Raw genomic sequence first — 21850 nt, 5'->3', positions numbered from 1 at the left:
ACCAAGGGAACAACGGAGTTACCAGTTTACAGAGGTTTTTATTGTTCATTAAAGAAGCTTTTGTGCAAAAAAAAAAAAAAAAATCAAGACAATTTTCTTTAGAAAGCAACTGCATGTCCCCCCCACACACGTAACTCAAGCAGGTGAGGTGCCACATTCCACAGGAAGTGAGAAAATTGAAGAGATTCCCAGCAGGAGCACCGGACTTCGCCCAGCTCACCCTGCCCTACAGGCTGCCAAGCATGAGTCCTCCACTACTAAAAAACCCACAGGAATTACAACCTTGCCAGCTCATAAGAGCAAGTATCAATCCACCCCCCTAAAAAAAAAAAAAAAAAAAAAAAAAAAAATCATGTTGAAGAACATCATCCAGTTTTAAAAGATCAATCCCATACTGCGTGCTGCAGTGTGACAACCTGTACCTCTCCAGGGGCAGCCATGCTGAGGAGAGCCCATCATCTACCTGGGACACTTACCCCTGCTGGGATACACCACTGGAAGCACTGCACAAGCCTGCCAAGACAGAAAGCTGCTGATACTGTACATCTTTAGAGGACTTTTTTTTAAAGCAGGGAGTGCTTCAGAGTTCTGTACACAAACAGGAAAGAAATCTGTCTCAGTATCTGTCAAGACCGCCCAGACATTCAGTATGTACAAGTAGTAAGAAAAAGATGCAGCTGAGTGGTTTTCAATTCAACTCCATGAAAATGAGTTTGCTTGCTCCTGAAGCCCTGTTAGCAGAGCTCCCGTCTCGCCCGAGGCGCTGCACAAAGAGGAGCAGTTGCCAGCACTTTCTGAACAGGACTGGAGTTTTCAAAGCTCCACACAGCCCAGCTTCTCCTTCCCAGAGGACTCTCCAGAGCTATTCTGGTGCCTTCTGAGGAGTTATCTTGTTCACACTTTAGCACATAAAGCCAGTAAAAGGTCTGTCTTGAACATAAGCATGATTCTCATCCTGAAAGCCCCTACCTCAAGGGCCTGTCTTGTTTTCAGGGTAGCAGTTTGCCTTAAAAGCGCTTTGTTCAAAAGTTCAGATAATTTCAGTGTGATGTTTTCTTTCTGTGCCACTGCGAAAGGCTGCCAGGCATGCCAGCAAAGCTGTAAAATACCTGCAACAGCATTCTCACTCTGCTATCTCCACTTGCAACTCAAGTGCATTTCCCAATAGAAACGGGAACTCTGGGGATAGAAAAAGTTATACTTCAAACTATTCAGAAGGATGAATGTCACTGAGAATGGGTGGCAGCAACGGGAACTACCTGCAAGCCTAACAGTACCTCTGAAGCTTTAAGATTACTGGAGTATCCCACGAGAGAAAACCAAAAACAAGGAATAAAACCATTTCCCACACATCCTGCCCGCTACACTGTAAAGGTTTTCATATACACAGAGCCCCTGCTGACTTCTTCACCTCCATCTCATATCGAGTCAGACTGCTCTACCTCCTTAGCACCAGGCTGGCTGCATGTAGCAAGCTGTAAGATGAAGCAGAATGACTGAGCAAGTAGGGGGGAAAAGAAAAGGGGAGAGAGGCATTCCTTAAGTGTGTCAGCATGCTTGAAAAGACTGAACTGCTCAGGGCTTAACAAGAGAACACCCATGTCGAAGCTGAGTCGTCCAAGGAAATAAAAAGGACATGAACTAATATTGAGGGGTTTCCTTAGCTATGACAACACTACAAGTCTTGAATGTGACCACTCGAGTGCAAACGTATCCTTTTTATATACTGGTTGCTTGGAAAGTTCGCTGGGCACACCGAGTCCCCTTCTGTAAAGCTTTGAAAACTCCAGCTGAAGGAATTCCAGGATTCAACGTTATCCCTTAGGGTTCCCCTACACTAAGCAGAAAACTACTATTCCAGACAGATGTTAAACGCAACGTATGTCATCTTCCCAAAGCTGGCTACAGAAAGATATTTAAAAGTTTAGTCACTATCTTGTTCTTTTTTAAATTAGAAGATAAGAGGTTCATTTCATCTTTCATCATTCTTCCCAGCACCTAAAAAAACTTCAGCCTACCAATTAAAATCTACAACACACTGACTATTTTCAGGAGCATAATGAGTTAAACTGTACAGCCAGAAATATCTTTGTTAAGTCAACAATGAAGATCTGATCCTTCAACAGCAGCACTGCTACAGAAGAGTTACAATAAAGGAACTTGAAGGTCAAATTGTTAATGAGGCAGAGAGGAGGGATGTTTGAGATACAGCTCTCCAGCCTCAGTCCACGTTTTTACGAGCCATGGCAAACTTTCAGTACTGGAAAATACTTCTAGTTCCACACATGACGTCTGCAGTGATCAACAGCCTGCAGGGAAAGAAATAGTATATGTGAGTGGAAAAAAGCCTGTTAGAGAACAAGCGGGTACTTCTTTACACAATTAACACCTTTCTCTGAACTAAGATTTTGGAACAAAACACGTTTCTTAAAATAAGTGGCTTACAATAAACAGTATGTTTGCCCCCCACTCAGAAGTTTCAGGAAACGATGATCCTCAGTCCTTAAGGCCTGGCAGAGAAAGCATCAACCCACATCAATACTGAAAGCCAACTTTTAGAGCCTGATCACAGGTTGTGACACAGTTTTACGGCTCCTGGAACACAAACTAAATACAAAGCTCATACTGCAGCTTACTACGGATTCCTATTCATTCTCCTATGAAGAAAGATTGAGGGATTGTGTGGGCTTGTTTAGCTTGAAGTAGAAAAGGCTCCAGGGACACCTCATTGTGGCCTTCCAATATTTTAAGAGAGCCTATAAACAGGAGGAGGTATGTCTGTTTGTGAAGGTGCGTAGTGATAGGACAAGGGAGAATGGTTTTAAACTGAGACAGGAGAGATTTAAGTTAGGAGGAAGTTTTTCACACAGAGGGCGGTGACACACTGGAACATGTTGTCCAAGGAGGTTGTGGATGTCCCATCCCTGGAGACATTCAAGGCCAGGTTGGATGTGGCTCTGGTAGCTTGGTCTGATGGTTGGCAACCCTGCACGTGGCCGGGGGGTTGAAACTAGATCATCATTGTAGTCCTTTTCAACCCAGGCCATTCTGTCATTTTATGATTCTAAAATGCTTGCAGAGTAATAAATAGGAGGGAATAAGGGAAGAACAGTGTGCTTTGAGAAAGCTAAGGGCTATGGAAGAACATCTAATGAAACTCAACCACCTCTAGATAGTACCCACCTAGGAATTCATCCACTTAGTGTGCTAGAGAAGCTGGCAAATTAGTTTTTAAGGAGGTTATCAAAGACGATTGGAAATTCAAGGTTTTACGTACGTTGCACTGAGCAGCAGTCTCCATGTTCTTACACCAGTAACCTGGACCCCAAACACAAGCATCATCCCCTAGGAGAGGCTTTTTAGCTGCTCCACAGACTCCTAGTTTCTGTGGAAAGAACAGCAGCAGTCGGTATGAATTAGCACTGAAACACTTAGACTCCAGCCTTATGTCTGAGCTTCTACCTAACGAAGTGCAGGTGGCCAAGGGCAATGCTGAGGCAGCTTCAGGAGCAAACACAGCACTGTCCTCAGCTGACAACTGCAGTTGTGGTTGCAGCAACAATGCAACACCAGGAAAAATTAAGTTGCTACAACTTTTTCATATTAAGTATTATGAAACAGCTTCTAGAAAAGGATTGTTCTCAGCAAACGTCATTTAACTTCCTCTCATCACATTCAGGACGCGCCATGCTTGTTACTGAACCTGAACAGTGGATAACCACTGGCAGTTCTTTTCTTGCACAAGGCTGGCAGTCAAACAGCTGTCCATTCATTAAGCCCAAGGCCTTGCACAAGTGAATTTGCTCCAAGTATTCAGTACGCTAATTTTTATTCTAACAGAGTTTCTGCTTGCTAGACACTGAAAAGCATAGAGAAGAGTAGGCAGGACTGTATCAGAGCCCATCTGAATAGAAGTAAACACGATACTCACAGTGCAAACAAAAGTGGGATCCATCATCTCTGCCAAGAGTTGCACAACCACAGGTTCATACTGTTCCACAAACTGAACACACTGTAACAAAGCACAGGTTGAGAGATTTTTCCTTCAAGGCCTTAAAAAGATCACAGTAATATAGGGGCTTTATCAAGCCAACCCATAATCTATTTCTTCAAGCACTCCAATAACACACTCCAAACCAATAAACCAGAGACTCACGCTCTGCGGATCAGAAAATGTAGCACGGCATTCACCCCACAACAAAATAATTTTGGTAAGTTCATATCTGTCTGTAGATACAACTGAGTACAGAAAAGGCTGTGATGAGAAAAAGGTCAAAAAAGCAGCACACACTTTGATTTGCAATGCTCAGTCTCTGATAGTGGAATTTACCGATGTCTCAGGGGGAAAGCACGCTCAAGCTGAAGACAAACATCCTGAACAGGATGACAGCAATGCACTAATGAAGGCTCTTAAGCATCTTTAACCCAAGCAGTAACCATCCACTTTGGCAACAGCAGAAGCGCTTCCCATCACTAGCAGTCAGCCCTCTAGTGGAGAGGTCAACTCTGAAGCACAGACACACCGGCACTCTCAGCAGAGACTAACGGCACCAATTAATAAGCCAACCACAGCTATTAAACAGCCTCACAGCAGTTAGCAGGAACAGCTGTTTCATGGCTACTTTAACCCTGCACGTAATATGCCTGCTAAACTTATAAGCAGTTGACACTCAGCAGCCACCTAGTAAGATTTCCAGGTAAACCTTGACAGTAACAGCTTAACAGGCATTGCCTTTTACTATCTCGCTGGAATTATGCCAGCTTACGTTCAGTTACTTTGTTAATTCCCCTAACAGGATCCTTGTTGAGATAGGAAAGGGAAAAAACCCTTCAGCTGCCTCCACCCACTGTTCTCAGAGGATTTCCAGGCAGACCTTTATTAACTACAAATTAGTACAGCAAACCAGCCAGCCAAGACCTTGAAGGTTTCAATCTATTCAGCAAACTGCCAACCCCCCTAAGGATGTGGAATGTGAAAATCTAGTCTCCCCACATCCCCAACTTGTTCCAGTCCCTGCAGAAGGAGATGCCTCCAACTCTGACACAAGTCACACTGATCATATTCTTACAAGAAACACCCCGAAGTACTACTCTCCAGCCTTTCCATGTTCTCTGCTTCATTCTTCTGTTCATCTTTGCCTTGCACTGACCAGAAGAGGCAGGCTGTCACACAGCCAGGACTGCCCAGATCAGGCTTGCTGCCCTTCACCTCCCCCCAAACACACGCACCCCCCAGAGTTTTCTTTCCCTCTCTCTTTCTCTACTGCACACATTTAAGAGATTATTCTTTTACATCATTTACATCACAGATGAACAAGTCCAAGCAAGTCCTGGGCAAGGGTTGAGAAATCCCTTGTCTGAGGGACACAGATGGACAAGGCCAGGGGCAACAACAGAGATATAAGCTGTAGTATCATGGCCGTGGTCTTTTGTGTGGACTTATCTCAAGGAAAATGGCCATCTCAGGAGGTGCTGCACACGACTCTTACCCAAGCGCCCAGGAATGCCACACTGGCAGAAGAAGGATAAAAGAGGGGACCTATAACCATGAGGTTTAGGTTTTCTGGCAACAGATTCCTTATGAAAAAGAAGAGGTTTCTGCCATGAGAAGCCTCACAAACTGCCTCTCTCCCTCCTGGACTTGCTCTGCGCTCTACCAGCACGCTGAAGAAGAACAAAGGTGTCTGCCATCAGATCCCTCACCACAGAATTCCTGCATGCTGACAGACTCTCCTGGGCCTGCTACCTGAGTCCTGCTGCTTCCTCCCAGATAGGCTCTGCAACTTCCTCCTCCTACCTGCTTGCTGCCCAAGGCCGGCCACGCTGTTGCTCTCCCCTCCTGCTGCTTTTGCCTCGGACCATTGAAACGTCGTGCAACAGGACCGCTGCTGGATTCTGGTCCCTACTCCCTGATTAGGATTTATAATAAACTGGTTGGACCAACATTAGAACCGTTGTTTCTTAATCTCATGCCGGGTATACAGATATTAAAAGAACCTCATCTCCCTCCTATAAATTGGAGCGAGACAACGTGAGAGGTTGCTCTGCCTTTGTGCTAAGTAGAGAAGGAAAAATCCTAAGAAGGATTGGGTGGCTGAACCAAGCCAGTTCTAGCTGCATGTGTGGACAGTTCATCTTCAGCCTTGGACTGTGCATAGAATTGCTTTTTAGCCTGTCTCTACACAGATGCTTTACCTGATCACTGACAGACTCTGGCAGGAAGTGACAGACTTTTTCCAGTAAAGCCTCAATCTCAGTTGTTGTGGCATTCTTCTCGAGTTCTTTGTCTGCATAAGCTACTACCATCTTGCAGATATCACAGAAGCCACCCGCGGGTTTCACCACAACTGAGAAAGAAAAGAAAACCACTTAGGTAGTTCCCCCGAATAGAAGAGAGGAGGCAGCACTAGGCAAAGGATGATAGCACGAATCCACAGAGGATATAATCACAGGTTAACTAGCTCATACTGCAACAATACTAAGTCCTCATTACCAACCTGGCTGCTGCGGAAGCTTGTTGGATGCGCAGCATTTCAGCATAACACACACAGCCTCAGGATTTGTTGCTTCCAGGAGCATATCAATCAAAGCCTGGCCATAGACCTCTATGAAGTCCTTACACTGATCTTTGACACTTGCTGGAAGCAGGTAGCAGACGACTTCCATTTGATGCACAATTTCCTCCTGGAGGATAAGGAAACATGAGTAGCAAATAACAGACAAATCTGAATCTGTTCAAACATACTTGCTTCCTCTGCCCTAGCAAAGGAGGAAAAAACTCTTGCTCTCATGAAGCTGAGCTTTCTTTCCCCCTCTAAATCAATAACAATACAGGCCCATTTTAGCCAAAGCCTTGGCAGGGGTACCATTTTCATCACTTACACACCTCTGTCTTGTTGCTCTCCAACAGGCCAGTCACTTCTTTCACCATCGTCTCACAGATTTCACACACAGAAAAAGTCTTCTCTTGAACTGCGGCTTTCTGAGAATATAAGCATTCATACAAAACAATAAATCAACACCTGACCACATTTGACAGAGAACAATTCATAAAGGATCAGTCCAACAGCACTCATGTTCAGGACTGGCATACTAAGCCCTTTACCAGCTAGCCAGTTTGAGCTAGCTCGCACAGCCCCAAAACCTCAAAGTCTTCATAAAATGCTTTTTTGTATGAAAAGTTATTTTGTATGATTATTTAAGACCACAGTTCTCAAGTTGCATAGGGCAGAGAGTTAAATCTAACAGACAAAAATAAGCACTGCCATGGTGACTGGAATCAAGGGAAACACAAAGTATTTCTTAAAACACATTAACAGAACAAAATTTATTAGAATTGAGAGCACTCTCCTGTTTGGGTTTAAAAAAAAAACAACAGAGGGACTTGAGGGAAATTGTTTGGAGACTGTTTATCAGAAGTTAACTGTATGCAAAAGAGACTTCCGGAAAAAGTCACCTCACTGCTTAACTTAAAGGCTGTGCAAAGATAATAAATGCATCAGTTCCCTTCTACTTTACAGATCAGCCTCAAAAACAACAGCCGAGGATTTTGTATCAAGACACTTGGATTATATAGTGTATACAAGCATTTACTTTTTTGTTTCATCTAGTTCATTACAGTAAAGCAAAAAGGGCAGCAAAGCTACTGAGTACAAAGTCTCAAAATCTTACCTCCACAGTTTCCATTTTCACTTCATGAACCACTTGAGCCGGTACCAGAGTCTGAAGGGGAACAGATTTCACAGAAGGACAGAATCCAACCATGGCACAAATGTCCTTTGGTTGCTGGAAAGAGAGGAGTAGTAACTTTTAAAAGTCTAGAAGATGCACCCCTTTTTATGGAGCCTGTGGGAGTGCCAAGAGAACACAAGACACACCTTTATTAAAAGGCTCCAACACAACTAGAGGTTTCAGGACTACTTAAGTATTGCCAAAGCATTTGATATGGTTATAGGCAGGACAGCTACCAAATCAAATTTAGCAGCTCCCTTAAAAGAAGAGGTTAGGCCACACCCACTTCAAAACCCATTTACCAAGAGCTAATATTCTATATGCAAGCCCTTCAAAGGAGTTGACTTAAGATGTACCAACACCAAAACAGGTCACCACCACCACCCCCTTAGATCTGCATCCATAAGCTGCTCCCCTGAAATCCCTAAGTTATTACAGAAGAGGTTCATTTTCCTGACAAGTTCACCCAAGAACTGGAAGAAACTCTCAGAAGAAAGGATTCCTCCTCTTTCACAAACTACCTTCCTTAAAGCATCCAGTGACATTACACTTTGAAAACAGAAACTCCTGCATTATTGAACGCAGCCTATAAGGAACAAAAGTTAACCATGTTAAAAACTAAGCCTAACCTAACCCCCCCCCCCTTTTTCTTTTTTTTAAAGTATATGCAATTCTTGCATTCAAATTGTTCTTCTCACAGCCATGAGAGCACAAAACAAAGCCATTAAAAAGGCCTTCTAGCATCTCATTACTGAATACAGAAACAGATCCCAAACACGAGGCAAATATACTGCTCTAAGGAGGTCGTACTGTACCTACACAAGGTGAGAAAAGCTTTTCAGAGAATTATGCAAAACTTGAGCTTCCCCTCCCCATAAGTCTGTTTAAGATTTTTAAAAAGTTACCTTTAGTCCTACAGATAATTAGAAGGCCATACCCCACCCAATTAGCCATGTCATCGAGTTTATTACAGCAGGGGCTTACGCAACATCACGCCATAACCTCATGCACAGGCAAAAGCATATCTCAGACTTACAGTGATGCTTCAGGCTACTCCAGGCAGTACCTTTAAGTCAAACCCTTTGATTCATGCGTCGTTATAAGCATTTCCTTAACATTAATGTTAAAACAACATCCACACGCACAGTGTTCTCTCTCAAAGAGATGACAGACACAAGGTCTCCCAGGAGAAGTTAAATTGAAAGCCCAAACAGCACTAGAAAGCAGAAGTCTAAAGGCCTCCTGCACCTTTCCCTTTGATTTGTGTATTCGGAGCATCCAATATGATAGGTCACAAAGAGAACACAAAGGTGACCCAAAGATAGCCAAACTCAAGCCCTTTTGAGCCCAAACATTACACCAGAAACTAACAGGAGCTGCTGGCTCGCTTTTCACACTTCTATCTCAAATGAAAGCGAGCACATCATCTGCTCCACCAAAGCATAACCAAGTTGATATCTTGGTGCCACAGACTGGTATCCAGAGCTGGAAGACAGACCGGTCCACTGGAGGAAGACTAAAGTCTCTCCCTGCTGTCATCACATAAGCATCCCTTGTATCTGTCAAAACTGAGTGCACTCACACCACATACACAGCTAATAGAGCAAGGAGTGAACTACCAGCCCTTTAAGAGTAGCAAGTGAACTACAAGCAGGCTATCACCACAGGCAAGTTGTTCACCTACCTGATCTTTCTGTTGACAAAGGAAATGGGAGACAGAAGAAGATAGGAGAAATTAAAGATAACAGTTAAGAAAAAAATTGTCAAGCATTTAAACTGCATACTCTTTCCACAAAGAAAATGGAGGGTGACAGCGCACACCCCCCAAAATACACTTATCTCCAGCACTTACTTGAATCGATTTTGCAACGCTAACTGCAACAGAGACCAACTATTATTTGTATACGGTATTTGAGGGGAAAAGTGGTATAAGTACAGGACTGAGATAGTCATGCATAATGTACATAAAGCATCTTCCTCTGTATCTCTGGCGTGCCTTTCACACTACTGAAGCAGTTGCGGGAGAAGAGGAAAGGGCTGAAGCAAACTGGGAGTGAAGTTATTATCCAATTAAATGCCAAATTCCAAGTGTTACTACCAACGCTCATAGAGCAGACTCTACCCACTTCTACTACAAAAAGCATTTCCCGTTTCCAACTAAGCTGCTACACAAAGCAGAAAAATGAACTGAGATCAAATATCACATTTTATTGATCTTACCATGTGCATCATCATCTGGATGGCCAAGTCAGAATATTCAGAGATATAGCTCTTGCACTGCAGGAAGTGAGAAAAGAAAGCCTTGCTGTTATTCTCAGGACACTTAAGCTGCAGGGCTAACCTAGAATTTTCTAATACTTCTGAAGTATTAATTTACCTGCTCTACTTAATACCTACACTGTTATCTTTCACAGCTTGTCCCAAGCATAAGATGGCATTTCAGGTTACACAATCATTGCCCACATACCTGCTTATCTAATGAGTCCTTCCATTCCTCCCAGGGAAAAAGCACCCCTCTGTACTTCTCTGACCCCATTACTCTTCCAGATGATTTTTATGAAACACATCTTTAAAGCCTCTCAGTCATCTTGAGCCTTTTTCTGTTCCCTCCACTCCCATTCACCTCCCCCACCGCTACTTAATTGACCAAAAAGCTGATGATTTCAATGCTGAGTCACTGTTACACAGCATAACACGCACCAAATGTCACACATGCTCCTTGGTTGTATTAGAGAATACACCGAGGGGTCTAAGGCACCGATCAAGTATTTTATGTTTTATTCAGAAACAATTTTTTTAAACAGAAGGATAACTTACCATATCAGACATTCCAGGTCCGAGGCGGTCACATTCCTCCTTGGCATGAGCAACTAAGGACTTTACAAAAGTTGCATTTGTCCTCACAGCTTCCTGAACATCGGTAACCAGCCGAATGCAGTCCTGGCATACATCCTCAGTTCCCTGGACCAAGAGTGAAAAAGGAGTTGACACATCTTCACATAGTCACTGAATCTTCTCAAGTGTGGTACTAAACTTTAATAGTTATTTTAAGCTATATGTAAACCTTAATTAATACCATATGGAATACTTAAAAGCCCAACCTCACATGAAAAGACATTCCTGTTGGTAAGTGCACCAGCCACTAGATGGAGATTAGGTACACACAGCTCTGAAACTCGATATAACAGTTGAGATATCCAATCACCAAAATCTCTTGGTTTTGTTACCAGATGACAGGGAAGGTTTCTAAATTTGGCATACATCTCCCTGCTCCACCCACAAGAGCAGGTTCTACATCCACCCAGCTGTTTAGTTCCCTATCTAAGTTCATTATCAGACTCAACCTCTACTCCCAAGTTCATAATCTCATCTACAACCCTCTGTCAGCTATTCATTCTCTTCTGATCCAGTCTGTCACCTCCAGATTCAGAGGCTTTCTCTGAAAGGCACAGCCAGGAGACATATCAGAACATGGGGGAATCTCTCTTCCTCCTTTGAACACTTTCTTGGAAGAAACAATTTCAAGTAAGACCTGTTTGACTATTATAGTCCTGGATGGGAAAAGCCCAGCACAAGACTTAATTGCATAGACTGCAGTCGTTGTTAATCCAAGCTAATACAGATGGTCCATAGAGGCTGCAGCTATTAACTTACTTAGCTTTAAATCCACAGGGAAGAAAAGATAGCTGGTATACAGGTATATGCAGAAGCACAAAATTCAGTAGGAGACTTCACTCAGGTGAAGAACATCTATTTAATTTTTGCCCAGCATGAAAATCCCTTACCGAGAATCACCAATGAATTCTTACACAAACTGACACTTTTCCTTCACCGTGTAGTAGCACTGAACCCTTACCTTAGACTTCTGCTGGGGTTTGTCTTGAGGGTAAAGGAGGAGAGGCACGTTAGCCATGAATGGAGATGTCAGTTCAGAGAAGTCCAGCTCTGGTATCTTATTGGACTGAAGCTGTTTCTGAAGTTTCATTGCTGCAAGATGCTTCTGAAGGGACTGGCACAGTGAGAGGGCACTACACACAACTTCAGGTTTATCCTGGAGGAGATAAGATATATACATAAAGCACTGGACTGACTGCACTGTTACATGATGTTCAGAGTAGACAGCTGTTCTGCTGAAGCAGGAAAACAGTTCCCAGTAAGAAAGTTGTCTTCAAATGTAAAGAAGTGCAACACAAGTAACCCATACAGAACCAAAGGACCATATGCACCACCCTGTCTGGAAAACTCAAACACGAACAGCAGCAGTTTTCAATTCTAACAGTTACAGATTGTTGTTTACTTACAAATTCTTCTTTGATCATGTCCATGATAACTGGTAGGTAGGAGTCCACAATTTCTTTGCACTCAGAGGCCAGGCCTTGGTCAGGAAGAAACTCACATGTCTTTTCCAAGTAAGAGCGAATCTCATCCTAATAAAAGATAAGACAAGCCATAGATTACCTAAACCTACATATCAAAAGCTCTTGCCATTCCCAAAAATGTATTTTATGAGGCCTAAAGACAGCCCTTGGACTTGGGTAGGTCTAGGTAGCCGGCAAGCCAAATTAGAATAAGATTTTACATTACAGCTTTTTGCCCAGTCTTGGACCTTCAACGAAACCCCACCAAAGAGAAAACATGAAATACATCCTACAAGGCCCACACAACATGCTCTTACTACCACAAGCCATTTACACTAAATAGGAAGTGAAATTATGAGCTAGCATGACAGTGATCTTTTCCTCACTAAGTACTCTGAGTTCATGAAAGCTAAAGGGAAGCAATCACATAGCCAAAATAAAGCCCACTTTACTTGCTTTCATCATCCACTTCTACACTATCACACCCTTCAAGATTAATTGCCCACTAACACAAGAATAATTCTACCTATAGACAACCAGGGATGCGTTAGGGAAGGCTCTAGGATTTGCTAATCTAAAACCAGAAAAGGTGCATTTAAAAGCCATATTTTGTGTAATCCATCCCCTTTCAACACTTGCTGTTCAAATTGGGAAAATTCTTGCAGAATATTCTTATATCCCTTCACCTTGAGACTTTGTTATGACAAAGAAATGAACAAGTGTCTCGGAGCAAGGAGAAGAGCTCAGCTTACCTCCGTGCCATTGTCCTTCAAAACCTTGCCAACCACTGTTACAAGTTCCTTGCACAAATCACAGGGGATGCTGTTCTAGGGAGAGAAGAGTAAGAGTTAATTGGAGACAGAATTAAGTGCTTGTAAATGCAGTTTGCAAATATGAATGCAAAGAATGAGCACCACATCCGTATTTTAAATTAAAGAAGTAGTATTGGCTGAAACTAAGGTGGAGGCAGAGACGCTTCAAAACAGAGCAAGGTCATTCTGAGCATGTCCAACACCAGTTTATACCAGTAAATCAACATGTTCTGAAGAAGCAGGTATGTCATCACTATTATCTCACCTACTTCCAGCACACTTAAAAGGTAAACTATTTTGACCTGAGATGTCATCTCCTGAACCTGTTTTACCTTTCTATTTGAAGAGTCTACATTCCCAAAGATCAGGGACAAAAATAATAATTTTTAATCAGATTCCACATTAATCATTTATTTTGTGTCAAGTAAACCTGGAACAGAGTAGAGAATATAAACTTGCAGTCTAAAGATAGAACAAAACACAAGTTCTTCCAAAAGCACAAGAAATTACTTAAGTTCACACATACTAGAAGCACAGGAACTTCAGGCAGCTTCACTCATTTTAATCACACTTAACCATTCTAACATTCCTCCTTTCCCTACTTTTCTACAAGCTGAGACACTTTTAGGCACAGATGTAGGCAAAGTGAGTTGGACGTACCTGTGTGCAAACAGCCTTCGTCTTAGAAAGCTGTGCAGTGACACCACAAGCTACAGCTATATCCATTAAAGCAGCACTCACAGTTAACACAACTTTAAGAGCCATACCAAATGTAATAATTGTACACTTATTTACTGTCAGGGCTTTCCTAATTTAGTACAAGCTGTATCTTTTGTGGAATATCATAGTGTGAGAAAGACCTAAGCAATCACACAGCTGTTATTTTTTAAAAGCTACCAGTTTGATGTGGCTCAGAATAAAAAGGGCCCTATGAATTATGAACTGCCTTAATGGAGAGGATCAAGTCTGAAACCCACTAGCTCTGTTCCACAAACTGCACTGTACAACAGGTCACATGAGAAGTCAGCAGACAAGTTGCACAAGGCCACAAAATGGAAAGCAACCCTTATCTGGCACCCAAATTACTCACAGCAACCACAGTGCAGACTGATGTAGCGCTTAACCGCAATCAGACTTGAAAATCTTCAGCATATGGAAACCAGCTACCCAAATTACCCTGGGAAGACACCTCAGCAGTTGATACTTACTACAGTAGGCTTGCTCCAGACATTCTGCTGGCAGTGTTTCACAGCTCCACACTGCGACGCTGTCCGAAGACTCTGACACCAGACTTCTGGACCCTTCACACAGTCCTTCTGCCACAAAACAGGGCTGGCCACAGCTGCCAAAGAGAGAATTGTGCTTTCATAGTTGCACATTTGAATGATTTCCACTTCAGAGTAAACAGTTCAATGCTGCAATGTGTAATTATGACTTTTCCATTACGCCACTTCAGTTTACTAATACTTTTAAGCAGATTTCAATCCAGTAATTTCTATTCTGAGATGTCAGGATGAGTCCCAAACATCAACAGCACAGCCAACTCCAAAAAGCAGCCGATCGTCAGGCAGCTCCCCTAAAGACACGTAAGAAACCTGCACTATTAGTAATAAGGCAAGATCAAGTTCACTTCCTAGCTAATTTTAAGTGTTTTATTTGTTGACTATGCTGTTTGCAAATGCCACTGGAGCAGACACTCAGCTTCACCCAGTTTTCTCAATCTATCTTGCCTGTAGGTCAGTTCAATCTTCCAGGTTGCAGTAACCAATGAAGAAACAGCTCCTGAAATCCCACAGCAGGCACACTCCTATGATACCAGCCATGCTTGCCCTAAAGGGCACTGCTGTCATCTTTTGTAGGGCTGTTAGAAGCCTGTTCAAACCTATCAGCTGGATAGGTGCTATTCAGAAGCCATTATTTCTACGCCAGTGCTGTTTACACATCACAAAATGCTGTAAAATTACACTGACCGCTAAGAAGCACAAATTAAGCTACAAAGCTTCTACTGAGGTTATGACAAGCAAATAATCACGTTTCTGTTTCTCACATCTCGATTCCGAGCAATTAGAGAATCAGCTTCACAGCTGAGTTACCAACACATCTGCTAGGTACACAGCCAGCACGCATCAAGTAGAGCCAAATACAGAGTGCTTTATGGGTGACAGTCCACAGCCTTTTCAGCTGTTCCTCTCTAAAGCCTGTTTACACTGGATTTCACAGAGGAGTGACCCATTTATTTTAAGAAAAATGTGCCTGGCATACTTAAAACTCCTACACAAGAACAAGAAGTTTGCCACGCTCTGCCCCAGGAAAAGGCCAAGACTGCACATCATTTTTCAGCAAAACTGTACCCTAGGACTGCTCATAAGACTTCTAAACTTGTAGAAGTGGATGGTCAGCAAAATGCTCACAGAGAGCCTGTTGTAAGACACAGCACGCTATCCATACATTATCCATCTGGAAGCCCCAGCAAGAATTTAGTTTCAAAGTCATACTGGAAAGTCAAATAGCTGTCAGCTCGTGGCTGGAGGACAACTAGCAAGGCCAAGGAAAGCAATTCATCCCTTTCAGATACAGGTTAGTGAACAGTGGGAAAAAGCTCTGCAAGGAAGAGTAAAGCCTGGCTAAAATCAAGCAAGACCTTAAACAGCGGAACTAAGGACTTTTAACTATTTACTTGTAAAGAATTAACCTATGCCTTTTGTTCTGTACATCAAAAGAAAATTACCCCCTTTCCCCTGTTTGAAACGTACTACAAAGCTACAAAACTAAACTGAAATACCAAACTACGAGAGTTATAAAAAGCAGTTTCTCAAACTCTCAATCTAATAGCCTATTTAAAGCCCAAACCCAGCAATCCCACAGCAACTCACTCTGGTTCAATCCAGCTCTTAACCAATTTTCGTTTGGCTTTCTATTTTAACGTGCCTATCACACTCCAGGATCCCATACCAGCTCCAGAACAGAAGAAATACCACCAGTGCTACTTAAAGCCTTCCCTCCTGCAGCAAGACAGTATGCCAGCAGACCTACATGGCTTTTCCAGATTCAGAAAACAGACGGAAGTCTTTTAACATTCCCATATCTCTGAGCCAGCATTTTTTTACCCTCATATATTCACTTATTTTACAACCAAAGCAAATTTCCCAGCCTGCTTGTTAGGACTGTGTGCTGGCTCCCAACAGAGCAGTCCCCTTACCTTTTCCCCCCCAACAGCCTCTGCACTGACACGTGATGCCTGCAGCAACCCAGGAGAAAACAAAGGACAGTCAGTTACCTCACACAACTCCTAATGCTTGCTGGATAAACTCAATGGGATTACCTTCTTAGTTATCTCTGGCATCCCTTTATTTTACACATTGTTCTTCATCTATTTGAGGTCATCCATTTTTAAATAGATGTCTCCTTTCTCTGTAGATTAGCTGCCATGCCCATCCAACCCTGCCCCCCACTTCCATGAAGTTGTTGCATGCCACTGTTTTTAGAGCATCACACAAGCTTATCTGTGAAGGCCAGGGTGTTTCAGAAGTCATCCCCTCCACTGGTTCATCCCTTTTTCAACTGGCTTCTTCCATTTTAGAAGGCAAAGGGCCACTGCGCAACTAAATTAAGCAACAGGAGAAAATTGAAGGCGAAGGAGAAGGGAGAGGTGAAAATGCAGCCCCCATGCCAAATTAAAGGGCTTTCACTTGCAAAAGACTTGAGCTTTCAGGCCTCCAGCCAAGCTGAGGGTCTGCAGGAACCCTAGGATCGTTGCAGCTTCTCCATCCCAAAGATGAGAGCTTCATATGCATGCTGATGTCTCTGATGCTCATTCCTGACAAACAACAGAAGCTGTCTCCCAGAAGCGGCGTTGCCTCAGAAACACAGCCTGAAGCCCAACAACGTACCAAGACTCTCCAAAAGCTGAAAAGCAGCAGCAATCCCTTCCTGAAGGCTCAGTTCAGTAACCTAACTGCTAGAATATCACTAACACAGTCCAAAAAGCAGCAGTTACTGTACCTCACGTGGGGCCTGCCAAGGAGCTCACACAAAAGCCAGTTTAAGGACTGGGAAGGTACAGGGAAACTTGTACCCTGCTCCCACAAAGGTACTGCCCTACTTGCTTCAGACACTTTTTCAAATCAGCATGTGCCAACTATCACAGCTCTCCTCAGTGCTAGTATCTGAGACGGGACAAACTAGCAGAGGTGAGTCAAGTACAGGCAACAACCTTCTCAGACATCAGTACCTTTCCTTTTGAAAAGCTTACAGAATACACTGAAGTATAGTTGAGTTCTTCACTCCTCTTAAGCAAACGGGAATCCAGAAGGAAGCTTATGATGACTGCATTACCATTCTGCAAGGGCAGCTACTGGAAAAATGGTGAGATAATTACATACTGACAATAACCTTCCCTTCCTTCAAGTACGTCTTATATTTCTTTCACTGAGAACCAGCCTGAATTACTCCGAGATGCACAGAAAAAGGTCCTAAGCAATCTCCTCCAAAGCTGCACTGAATCTACTAATGAGACTTTCGTGACTGCTCTTACAAGTTAACACCTTACATAAGCTTCTGTGCACAGACATTCTCTATGGACCAGGCTAGAGTTCCTAGAGAGTCATGGGATAAACTAGGAAACTATCAGGAACTCAGCTTGAAGATTCAAGCTGCCTCTAAACCAGACCACTAGGAGAAGCACAGCATAAGCAGCATTTCTATGGACAAACTAACCTGCAACTGGTAAGAAAAGAGTTGAGTCATCATTTACCTTAATGTCTCAAAGTCATATGTGGAAAATAACTTGGGGGTTCTACCAACTCTTACATCTTGCTGCCAATCTGATTTGCTCCTCGTACGTTAACATGGAGATGTGCCAGACTGTCCCACTTGGCAATGTTTAAATAAAAGAGACTTCCATCATCCAGAAATGCCTAAAGACCAAGGGAACGTACCCATCTCCTCCACTGTGTGTGCATGGTTGGTAACTATGTTTACTCCATTTCTTTTGGGAACTGCAAGAACAAAGTGCGTTCGAGTTCAAGTCAAGTGGGATCAACCTCTCTTAGTCAAATCTTACAAAGTGTCAACAAGTCAAGGAGTGACCCCAACAGGAGTCTTTGGAAGGGTTAGGTGCTCCACAGCTCTCCGGACAATCAGTGAGTTTAAGGAACGTTTCACAAGTTGTAACCACATCCCACACTTATAACTCATGACAAAGGCGTGCTGTGCTTCTGGATTAATGAGGCAGTCAAGCGACCACAGTACTTGAGACAGTGTGGACAAATTTGCAAGTTGAACATGAAACATGGCTAGGTGTTATCAGTTCTCCAGATGTCCCTTAGTATCACAGTCTTCCAGGGCAGCATCTACTGAACCAGTATCAAATCTGAAACACTAGGAACTCCAGCAATCCACCAGAAACAAGTCTTGAGTTCAAGGCAGGATTGGGCTTTTCCTCAGGGTAGGGAGTGCCCTCCCACTTTGGTAGCTGTAAAACACTACTGTAGCTCAGGCACTCCCTTGCTTCTAGCACCAAAAAAGCAAACATGATCGGAGGAGCAGTTTCTGTCCATACAGGCAATCACAACAAAGTTAAAGATAGCAGAGAACACCATCAGCCAAGACAGTACAATTAGCTCTACCACTCCAATAAATTGTCAGTGTTCCTTTAAAGCTGTAGGAGATAACATGTTGCAGAGTAAACATGCAACTTCTGCCTGAAATTTTCCTAAGACAGAAGCTAGGAAAGATACTTGGATGTTCAAGAGCATCTGGCAGTCATCAGGGGAAAGCTGTCCCAGACAGGACACCAGGATATTCCCATGAGATTATGGGAAGCAGTTTTCCCTGCAGCAGAATTTTTTTTTTTTTTTTACCATACAAAAACATCTGAAGTTTTGAACATACCTACTTTATCTCCCCTCCTTCTGTTTTGCTCTGGGGTTCTCTAGGTTGGGAAAAAGAGGATTTCATGCAAGTTTCTGCAGAAATTCTGTATTGAGGACTTCCCTTTCAGTAGGTAAGCACAGTCACACCACCTCCTAACTACAGCTAGTACCACACCTAGCAGAGAAGCCAAAGTTCTTGGCCACAGGTTACCCTACGGTCCTGGCATAGGGCAGGTGAAGCCCAGAAACGTCCCCAAGACTTCAGAAAACAGAAGGGTATCTGTAAGAAAATCTTTCTATATATACAACCTTTTACAGGAGTACAAAGTCTAGAAAACAGAGAAAACAAGTGTAAGCCTCTTCAGTAACAGTACTGCTATCTGAAACTAAACACTGCTCTGTGACCAATACACAAACATTCCCACAAAAACACATGCACACACTTAAGGACCAGAGAAGTATCCCTTTCAGCTTGCAGCCTTAGCAGCAGATTCACTGCAGACAAAAACTGCAGAGCCCAACCTCCCACAGCCCCAGGTGACATCACCATCACCTGACAGAAATGCTTTCAGTTTTGCTGACAAGCTGCCTTATTTTCTACTCCCTACGACATCTCAGCTTTTAGAGACTCCCAGAACCGCTGCGTTTCTGCAGGACTTATAGCACAAATTGAGGTCACCAGAAGACAAATTTCTGCAGAAGTACGCATTTATTTCACTTGGAGTAGCGGTGAATATGCAGAACAGCTTTTTCAGCTCCTCCAGAGGCAACCAAGAGTGCCTATTTCTATTTCTGCCTGGACTAATTGTCCAAGGCCAGGTTCACATAGAAGTCACATGATTACAGCAGCACAGCCTGGTTACATGACAGCCATCTGATACCTCACACCCACAGCATTCCCCACCAATCAGCCCACAAAACATTTGTTTTACAACAAGGTACATTCATCATTTGGCTGATTTCATCTACAGCACAGAGCAAAGTGCTGCTTCAATTGCCTGCTCAAACTTTTAACTTCCTACTCCCAATTTAGATTGTACCAGGTTTTATATATATAAAACATATAATATTTTATATATATATATATATATATAAAAAAAATAAATAAATCCTTTTAAGCTCAAGAGAAACTGATCTCCCTCTGATAACAATAACCAAAGAGTGTAGGAGAACACCAACCCTTACACCTAGCTGTAATTCCTGAGAGTCTCCCCAGGGAAGATGCACAGGAGCAGTTGTAAGTAGGTCAACCAAAAACCCTGATGGCCTACCAGCCATGCTGTAAGCCTGCCAAGTAACTCCATTAGGATCCAGCAAGGGTAGGGAGATTTTTATATGGCTAATTACCTAACTTGTTGCATAAAATTGGTCTTCTATGTTGTCACAGCCAAGATGTCAGAAAAAATCGTTACAGTGCTCTTGTAGGTGAGTCAATTAGCAATCATAGCAGCACTTCAGTGAAAAGAGATGGGTGTTTATTTCTGTTAAAACAGCGACTTCCTACAAAAAACAGGCCTAACGAGTCCTCTGCTATGCCTAGCTGCATTCATATGCCTTTAACAAGCAGGCCAGGTTAACCCTCATTGCTAAACTGGTTTCTCATTACAATTTCCCTAAATACGCTAACAGCAACCTTGGCTGAACACTTTCAAGGCTTTTCACTTTTAAAGCATGGGAAAAAACAATTGTGGCGATTCAAGAACAGCACCACTAAAATGGGACCGGATGGCAGGTAACCGAGCACAGAGCCAACCGGGTTATATCATCCAGAAGATAAACAAGCAGAGTGAGACAGCAATATTGGCTTTCTTGCCTAAGAAACTGGAGGTTTTCCACAACATCATACACACAAGGAAGGGCAATACTCGGATACTGTTAGGTATAACAGCAGCACACAGTTGTGCAATCTCTCTTCGGCACGGTTTACTGCAGCCTGTCAGCACGGTACTGCTATAGCTTTTAATGAGCTCGTCAAATGCGACAGGCTAAACTCAGAAGCAAACAGGCAGCGTGTTTAAACCTACCTTAAAGGAAAACCTGCCAAAAACAAACAAACCGAGCGAATCGGGGCAGTGCCGTAGCAGACCTTCACTCCGTGGATTCCCTGCAGCACCACGGATCACATCCCTCCGCTCACACAGTGAATCGCTGCCTGCCTTCAGCCAGACACCGAAAACAGCACTGACCCCCAGCCCAGCGCTGGACAGCCCGCTCCATTTTCAGCCCCGCAACAGGCTCGGCAGCGGGCCCTTCCCTTTCTCGCAGGAGACCATAGAGGGCTATCTCAAGGAGGATTAACGCTGACCTACGCCTGAAGCGACGAATAAGCCCCCGCCGAAGGCCGCTCCCCCGGGACCCCCTCCGTGCCCGCACCGCACCGCTACCCGGGGCCGCGTCCCCCTGCCCCCCGGCATGGCGCGGCTTGCAACCGCCCGAGCCAGCGCAAGGAAGGGCGTCGGGCGGTGTCAGCATGCTCACACGCCGAGGAAGGGGTTCGGCTCGAGGCTGAGGTGGAGGCCGGGCCGCTTACCGGCCGCCAGGAGACCAAGAAGGGTCAGGAGTAGCCGCGCCATGGTCCTGCGCCCGCCTGCAATGCGGCGCTCGCGCCCCCCGCCCCTATATCAAGGCTGCGTCTGCACTCGGTGCGCATGCGCGGCACGCCCCTCCCCCCGGGCACCGCTCCTGTGCCTCGCCCCCCTGCCCCGGCCTCCGCCGCCACGCATGCTCTGTGCGCAGCGCCGCCTGACAGGGCGCGAAATGGCGCCGGGCCGCGTGGGAGTTCGGGGTTATCCGTACCCAGGGCTGGGAGGGAGGTGAGGGGGACTCACTGTTCTCAAAGGGCCCGTAAGCCTCCTCCTCCCTCTCCGCTCAACACATGGACCAAATAACATTAAGTCACGACCAGCAGAACCTGTGTTGACTTGATCATAGAACCATAGAATCACAAGATTGGAAAAGACCTACATGATCATCTAGTCCAACCGTCCTCCCATCACCATTGCTACCACAAGCTACTAAACCATATCTCATAGCTCCTCATCCAGACGCCTCTTGAACATTGCTAGGGATGGTAACT

At 44.0% G+C, this 21850-nt stretch overlaps 1 protein-coding gene across 1 annotated transcript; it reads right to left on the bottom strand.

Moving 5' to 3' along the window:
- Nucleotides 1-18: 18 nt before the first annotated feature.
- On the bottom strand, nt 19-21463 carry PSAP (prosaposin). Its single transcript, XM_085230196.1, has 14 exons — nt 21305-21463; nt 14110-14243; nt 12842-12916; nt 12033-12158; nt 11588-11782; nt 10549-10692; nt 9952-10008; nt 7672-7785; nt 6887-6982; nt 6498-6684; nt 6196-6347; nt 3932-4012; nt 3278-3385; nt 19-2309 (listed from the first exon to the last, which is right to left on the bottom strand). Exons 1-14 carry the CDS (start codon nt 21345-21347, stop codon nt 2274-2276), a joined length of 1548 nt encoding a protein of 515 aa, XP_085086322.1. The 5' UTR covers nt 21348-21463; the 3' UTR covers nt 19-2273.
- Between the last annotated feature and the right edge of the window lie 387 nt (nt 21464-21850).

The sequence above is a fragment of the Meleagris gallopavo genome, chromosome 8, assembly GCF_905368555.1.
Source record: "Meleagris gallopavo chromosome 8, MGAL_WU_HG_1.1, whole genome shotgun sequence".
NCBI classification, from domain to species: domain Eukaryota; kingdom Metazoa; phylum Chordata; class Aves; order Galliformes; family Phasianidae; genus Meleagris; species Meleagris gallopavo.
This window is presented reverse-complemented; position numbering and strand designations above follow the sequence as displayed.